Consider the following 7,500-nt stretch of genomic DNA (forward strand, 5'->3'; position numbering starts at 1 on the left):
CAAATTCGTTCAACCAAAATGTTTTATTTAAACTTATAAACTTGCTTCATTCTAAAATCTTTTCCTTCTCACTCACTCACGTAATCACTCGGCGCATGCCGGGTTTCGAAGAAATCGAGTTTTGGTGAAATCTATTACATTTCAACACCAATTTCCCGTCCACTGACACGTTTTTCTCCCTTAAAAAAAAAGTGTACTTCTTTAATTGGACCACTAAACAACATTTCAGTGTCGGGTATATAACGATTGAGAAACCTGAAGTCGGGAATAATGTGAACATGATTCCCAACACCGGCCCAGTAGATCTCACAACAAGAAAACTATCTCCTGTGGCTCGCAAAGTTCTCTCTCTCACATAGCATGTACAAACTCAATCAGGAAAACATGTACAGGTATCCAATCAAAATCTTAGTAACCCCAGGTAACATAGCCCGAGACTTGAAAATGCTGTGTGGTCTGCTCTTTTCCTGCAATATTAGTATTCTCGCAACCTTCCAAAGCACCAAATAGTCAGAACGTTGACCCGGTGTAACACGAGAAAATTACTCACACGAGATTTTTACGAAAATGTTACTCCCTTTACGAAAAAAGCACTCCCCCATTGCACGAGAAAATTACTCCCCAAAACAGGTGAGTTCCGAGTAAACATTTTGAACAAAAATGTTACTCCCCTGACGAATAAATAACGAATAAATTACTTCACCCCAACACGAGCAAGTTCCCATGTCAGGTGTACGAAATTTATACTCCCTTGTCCCCTGTTAGTCTTGGTGGTGGAAGGGGTGGAGGGAGGGTAGCGCGACATTCGTTTGCGCGAGATCACTTATTGGCATTATCCCTTCGGCCGCATCCCATTTTTGCGTACGAGATTTTTTGTGGAAGTAAAAATAAGTCGCGTAAGGCGAAAATACAACATTTAGTCAAGCTGTCGAACTCACAGAATGAAACTGAACGCAATGCAATTTTTCAGCAAGACCGTATACTCGTAGCACCGCTCGTGACAAAGGCAGTGAAATTGACAAGAAGAGCGGGGTAGTAGTTGCGCTGAGAAGGATAGCACGCTTTTCTGTACCTCTCTTCGTTTTAACTTTCTGAGCGTGTTTTCAATCCAAACATATCATATCTATATGTTTTTGGAATCAGGAACCGACAAGGAATAAGATGAAAGTGTTTTTAAATCGATTTCGGAAATTTGATTTTGATAATAATTTTTATATGTTTAATTTTCAGACCTTGTTTTTAATCCGAATATAACATATTTATATTTTTTGGGAATCAGAAAATGATGAAGAATAAGATGAACGTAAATTTGGATCGTTTTATGAAAAAATAATTTTAATTACAATTTTCAGATTTTTAATGACCAAAGTCATTAATTAATTTTTAAGCCACCAAGCTGAAATGCAATACCAAACCCCGGCCTTCGTCGAAGATTGCTTGGCCAAAATTTCAATCAATTTGATTGAAAAATGAGGGTGTGACAGTGCCGCCTCAACTTTTACAAAAAGCCAGATATGACGTCATCAAAGACATTTATCGAAAAAATTAAAAAAATGTCCGGGGATGTCATACCCAGGAACTCTCATGTCAAATTTCATAAAGATCGGTGTAGTAGTTTACTCTCAATCGCTCTACACACACACACGCACACACACACACATACACCACACCCTCGTCTCGATTCCCCCCTCTACGTTAAAACATTTAGTCAAAACTTGACTAAATGTAAAAATGGGGAGTAACAATTTCGTGGAGGGAGTAATTTTTTCGTGCCTTGTGGAGTTCTTTTCTCGTACGAAAAGTGTACTCGGAGTAAGAATTTCGTACGAAATATTTACTCCGGAGTAAATTTTTCGTGGAGTAAAAATGTCGTGTTACACCGGCCCGTCTAATGGAAGAAGAAGAAGAAGTAGAAGTAGAACACAACATTCCAAACAGATAAAACTTTTCATTGGTTAAAGACAAGAAAGAGGGAGGGGGAGGGGTGGGGGGGGGGGGGGGGGGCGGGTGGCGTGGGGTAAATAGAAGTCGTCACGTTTCTCGGATCTCCTATCAGTATCAAAGGAAATTACACCAATTTTACATTTTTTCAAGCTAGGGGGGGGGGGGGGGCTGCAGAGGGCAGTCAGGCGTCACATTGCATAATACTACCCCTTCAGACAGGGCTTGCCTGCCTCAGACATAACTTGCTTCTCCCAAAGGGAGACAGTTAATTGCCTGCAGCTGTTCTAAAATGGTCACGGCTGGTGCATACCAGTGCTTTAAAGTTTACATAGAATGCATAGAATGCATAGATGCATTGACAAAAATATTGACTTGACTTGACACCGAAACACAAATCGATCGGCAACAACGACTAAACTGGACAATGACACTGAATAGCTTTACTCTATTATTGGTGACAATTAGGGAAGTTACATGCCTACTGTCCGAAACCCTACTAGCCGAAACCCTACTGACCGAAACCTACTGACCGAAACCCTACTGGCCAAAACCCAACTGAGCGAAACCCTACTGGCCGAACTTGCAACTATATAAGCCCATATAGATGTCGTCGTGGAATTCTGGCGTAACTAGATTCTTGGCGATTTTGGTGGGGTTTTTTGCTCTAGATTAAGTTATTCATTCTCCGAGTCCATGAGAAACATTTCCTTAAACACGCCAAAATTCCAAGACGACGTCGATATGAAGATGTGTATGTTTGTTTGAGAGTGTGTGTGTGTGTGTGTGTGTGTGTGTGTGTGTGTGTGTGTGTACGTGTGTGTGTGTGTGCCGTGTGTGTGTGTGTGTGTGTCAGTGTGTGTGTGAGTGTGTGTGTGTGTGTGTGTGCCAATATGTGTCACTGTGTGTGTGGGGGGGGGGGGGGGGGGGGTGGGGGGCGTTACTAATTGTGAGTATTGGTATTACTACCGTATACAGACGCGTGCGAACGCGCGCACGTACAAACGCACACACACACACACACACACACACACACACACACACACACACACAAACACACACACACTGACATGATCATCAGTATAGAAGGTTTTTTTTCATTCTACACAATCTAACAGAACCACACACACAACTTAATATAAACAAACACACTCACACGCACACTAACACACACACACACACACACACACACACACCAGGCTCACACACACAATCTGACACATTCACGCATGATGTATTCTGAGACATAATATGTAGGGTTTCGCTCAGTAGGGTTTCGGTCAGTAAGATTCGGTCAGCAGGGTTTCGGTCAGTAGGCATGACATCGACAATTCACCCTGTCACACAGCAAAGGAACTTTGGCCCCTTCCTACAAGTACAAGCACGACGCACCTGTCAATCGACCCAGCAGAGCCAAACAGTCGGATGCATTTAGCAGTCGGAGTACAATAATTTACAAGTAGCACAGTATACGACCTCTAACCCCACACATAACACGCGAGCGCAACACAGCACACAGATCTGTCGACCTCGCGCAAGAAGCGACACGCTTTCTGCGCAACACACTCGTCTGCTATCCGGGTGAAACACAGCACACTTCTAGCTGTTGACTGCAGTCAGTTTGAATCCCACAGAAGACGATGAACCACGGGGACAACACCGAATTATTGTTGACCAGGGGGAAAACGACTTTATAAACGATGTCGTCGAGGAATCCGTCATTATCCAACGGAGTAGGAGAGAGGTCGCCTTTACTGGCAAACGGAACACATGATGTGGAATCGTCTCTGAAGGATGTCTTGCATAGCGGGTAAGAGAAAGTATACATATTCTATCTGAATGTTTAGTCTGGCTGGCTGGCTGGCTGGCTGTCTGTCTCTTTATGATTGCCAACTTGTGCCCAGTGTGTTGTAGCGTAGGGTTACGACTGACTGTGTACAACAATTTAGTGGCATGTTCGGCTTATTCGTGTGTGTGTGTGTGTGTGTCTGTGTCTGTGTGTGTGTGTCAGTGTGTACCAGTGTGTGCGTGTATGTGTGTGTGTGCCAGTGACGGTGTACCAGTATGTGTGTGGGTGTGTGTGTGTGTGTGTGTGTGTGTGTGTGTGTGTGTGTAGGGCCTAATGGTGTATCTCTTTGTGTAATGGCGTTGTTTGTGTGTCTGTGTGAGGCTACGCCGGTTATCTGTCTGCAAGCACAGAGCCGCATTTTCGTAATTGAGTTTGGTATATATATATATGTATAATTAAATGTATTAAAATAGGGACAATCGATCGGCCTTGGTGTCTGTGTCAGCTACGGTTATTTGTCTGCAAGCACAGAGCCGCATTTCAGTCCTTGAGTTCGGTATAATAGTAGCCTATAGGTATTAAAATAGTGACAATCGACTGATCGGGCTTGAGGCCTTTTCATGTCCCGTCCCCTCATTAAGTTGAAAATTGTATTGAGTCTGCATTAACTTTGCATTCATAATTTAGAACTTGTGTGACAAGTCTCTCTCATCATACTCATGATGAGCCCTGAAAGTAAAAAAAAAAGAAGAAAAAGGTGTACTAGTACTACTAGCCGTTGGCGAGTAATTCTGAACATTTACTAGCCAGAGAGCAAATTGTTACTGGCCGAACCAACAATTTGTTTCAGCGACTTTACTCACATTTGGCGAGTAGATGAACATTTCTACTTGCCAGTTAAATTTTTCTTCTCGCAAAATACTCCCCACGTTTAGTCCTGCTCATGCAGACTTTTCCTTATTGACTTACAATTTACATGTCTGGTCGGTTCTTGAACTGACTGATTAATATTATTATTTTATTAGTAGTTATTTGAGTTTTGTTAGATAGTGAGTTCCAACCTGGTGAAGTTGCGAAATGAACATTTCCTTGTGATTTAAAAAACCCAAACTGAATGTATAACTTTTTTTCTTTGTGTTTTTTGAAACAGGCAACAATCTTTATTTCACAGTGACAATATAATCACAAGGAACTTAGTCGATAAATATCGACAGGGGGCCGACAAATGGTTTAAATGGGAAATGTGTGTATATGGGTGTGGGTTTGAAACAAACAAACAAACCAACCCATGTGAACCCCGGGCCGCAGGCCTTCGATGTAGTGATTGAAAAAAAAAGGATGTTCTCAAATGGTTCAATTCTCATTTGGTCTGATTCTCAAATGGTACCGGTATACTCCCCCCCCCCTGGCCGCAGGCCTAGGAGTAAAATTTTTATAGACACTGACCTTCTTCCCAGGGGTCATTGACCCAGTTTTAGCTATGAGAGGTGGTTCGCCCAGAGGCTGTAGAGTATACTGGGGCGGTCTCTTTGATGTCTTGAGAGGAAACTTGGCCAGGGTAGTACATGCACCAGAACTGGTGGACACCAAGGACAAACATGAAATCGAAGCAGTTTGCTTTCAGAGAGAACGGTCGTCAGCAACTCAAACTTCTCTGTTTTCTTTTTTTTTTTAAATCTGACTTTCTTTGTGGCCCCCTGACTCCGCCCCCTCCCTCTGTAAGGACCCTCCTCCACAAGGACCGATTTTTGTCAACATTTTAAAGGTCGCTAGAGAGGGGTTCCACTGTATGACCTAACCGCTACTGGCAGACGGCCTCAATCTTCACGCGCAAAGACGAGATTAATAGGTGCTCGGTTTTGGTATTTTGAATTACATTACATTAAACCTTTGTTGGGTTTCATGGTCATGGCAACAGCCATAATAATATTACATGATGTATAATATCATATTTCAGCATATGTGAATTACATGTCATCATACTAAACTGTCATACATTTTTATTCCTACATTATTCTGATTGATCACAACCAAACCTACTATCATTGGACACATCCAAATGCAAGCGCCTGTTCTTGACAATTTCTCTCTGATCTAAATATAAAATCAGTGCAATTTCCTGGGTCGGGCTTTGCCACAGACACTCACGGTTTGGCCTGTAGGTAAAATGTACAATGTATTTTCTGATTTGTGCACAAAAGCTTTTTTTCTTTTTTCTTTTTTTTAACATAACAATGTTTAATGTCACTGTATGTTTAAAAGACCATGGTCATATTTGTAAAAAAAAATGTTAAATTAGAAAATAAATAACATTTTGGTTCATGATTTTTCCTACACCTGTGCTAAAAATAAGAAATAAAAATGTCGGGTATATAAGTCACTCAAATACAGCTAGGTATGAATGGCTCGGTTTGAGTTTGTTGCAGTTGACCCTGCACAATGCGACATATCATGTTTTTGTTGAACAATTTTGACGTCACCCCTCCCATAGGGTGACGTATTTCACAACTTCCTGTGTTACACAAACTCTGTGATGACCAATTTTGACGTCACCCCTCCCATAGGGTGACGGATTTCACAACTTTCTACAGATGAACAATTTTGACGTCACCCCTCCCATAGGGTGACGGATGTCACAACTTCCTGTGTACACAAACTGATGACGTATTTCACAACAAAATGGCGCTGCCCATGGTCAACCTCGAAACTATCCGTATAGAATGGGGGCGTCCTCGCCCCCATAATAAGTTTAAAGGGTTTCAAGAGCATGTACATGAATGTATAACTTAACGCCACTATTTCTTGTGTTTCGTAGACATTACTTGTCTGTAAATAAATAAGATCTTTCGACATCATCCACTCCATTCAGAATACTGTAAGGCCAAAATCTCCTCTATAGTCCTTCTGCAATGATCGACATTGATAATTCTACAAGTTGTAGAGTTAAGAGCATCGATCAAACAGCTTTGTTTCTTATAAGTTCTTATACATTTCTTATAAGTTTCTTATACGTTCCTATAAGTTTTCTATAAGTTCATTTTGTACGGGTGCTTTCCACTGCACGTTTTCAATATTATAGCTGGTTCATTGGGTGCCAAGCTGCATTCCCATACTCAAACTAGGGCTAACAACCGTTTTACACAGTTGCATGCATACTATTTTGAATGTCACTTTACAATCAGAGTTTAGTTGGTTTAAACAGTATTATTTTCAGATCCAAGTATGCAAAGCCATGAAATCTATGATATAATTAACTTATTAAGGAGAACAGAATTTCAGTTGCGGTTCAGATCAGATGTCACACCTAAGTTTTTTTCTTCTGATTTCACTCTAATATCGGGACCGGTTATTATACATACTCATACACATGTGTGTGTGTGTGTGTGTGTGTGTGTGTGTGTGTGTGTGTCATTCTCTTGTATCTGCGCGTATCTGTCCTTCAGCCCATGATTTATACATGAACGAACATATCAAACATGATAACACAGCTTCATCACATGCTGAAAAGGTATGATTCAGCCTTTGGTCCATTTCCTATTATCAGTTCAATATTACCCAGTCAGGTGTTTGAACTTACAGGCGATAAGCTTACTGTACATGCAGTATACGTTATACAAACGCGGGCACATGACACATAAATTTAAGACGGGTGTGCGTCTCAGTACAACCAAGTGATGCTTGCATGCTCGAGTCTTAAAGTGCCAACAAATTGTGCAATGACAGCAAGTTTGGGCGCCTGTGGTTTTGATCGCGGAGGACGCTCTCTTAGA

General features: G+C 41.5%; 1 protein-coding gene across 1 annotated transcript in view; it reads left to right on the top strand.

Moving 5' to 3' along the window:
* Positions 1 to 3,470: 3,470 nt before the first annotated feature.
* Positions 3,471 to 7,500, top strand: part of LOC138968798 (major facilitator superfamily domain-containing protein 8-like) — a 22,482-nt gene continuing 18,452 nt past the window's right edge. Inside the window, exon 1 of the mRNA XM_070341441.1 lies at positions 3,471 to 3,751. Coding sequence (XP_070197542.1) covers positions 3,642 to 3,751 — 110 coding nt within the window. The 5' untranslated portion in view covers positions 3,471 to 3,641. The remainder of the gene's footprint in view (positions 3,752 to 7,500) is intronic.

The sequence above is a fragment of the Littorina saxatilis genome, linkage group LG6 (assembly GCF_037325665.1).
Source record: "Littorina saxatilis isolate snail1 linkage group LG6, US_GU_Lsax_2.0, whole genome shotgun sequence".
In the NCBI taxonomy this organism is placed as follows: Eukaryota; Metazoa; Mollusca; class Gastropoda; order Littorinimorpha; family Littorinidae; genus Littorina; species Littorina saxatilis.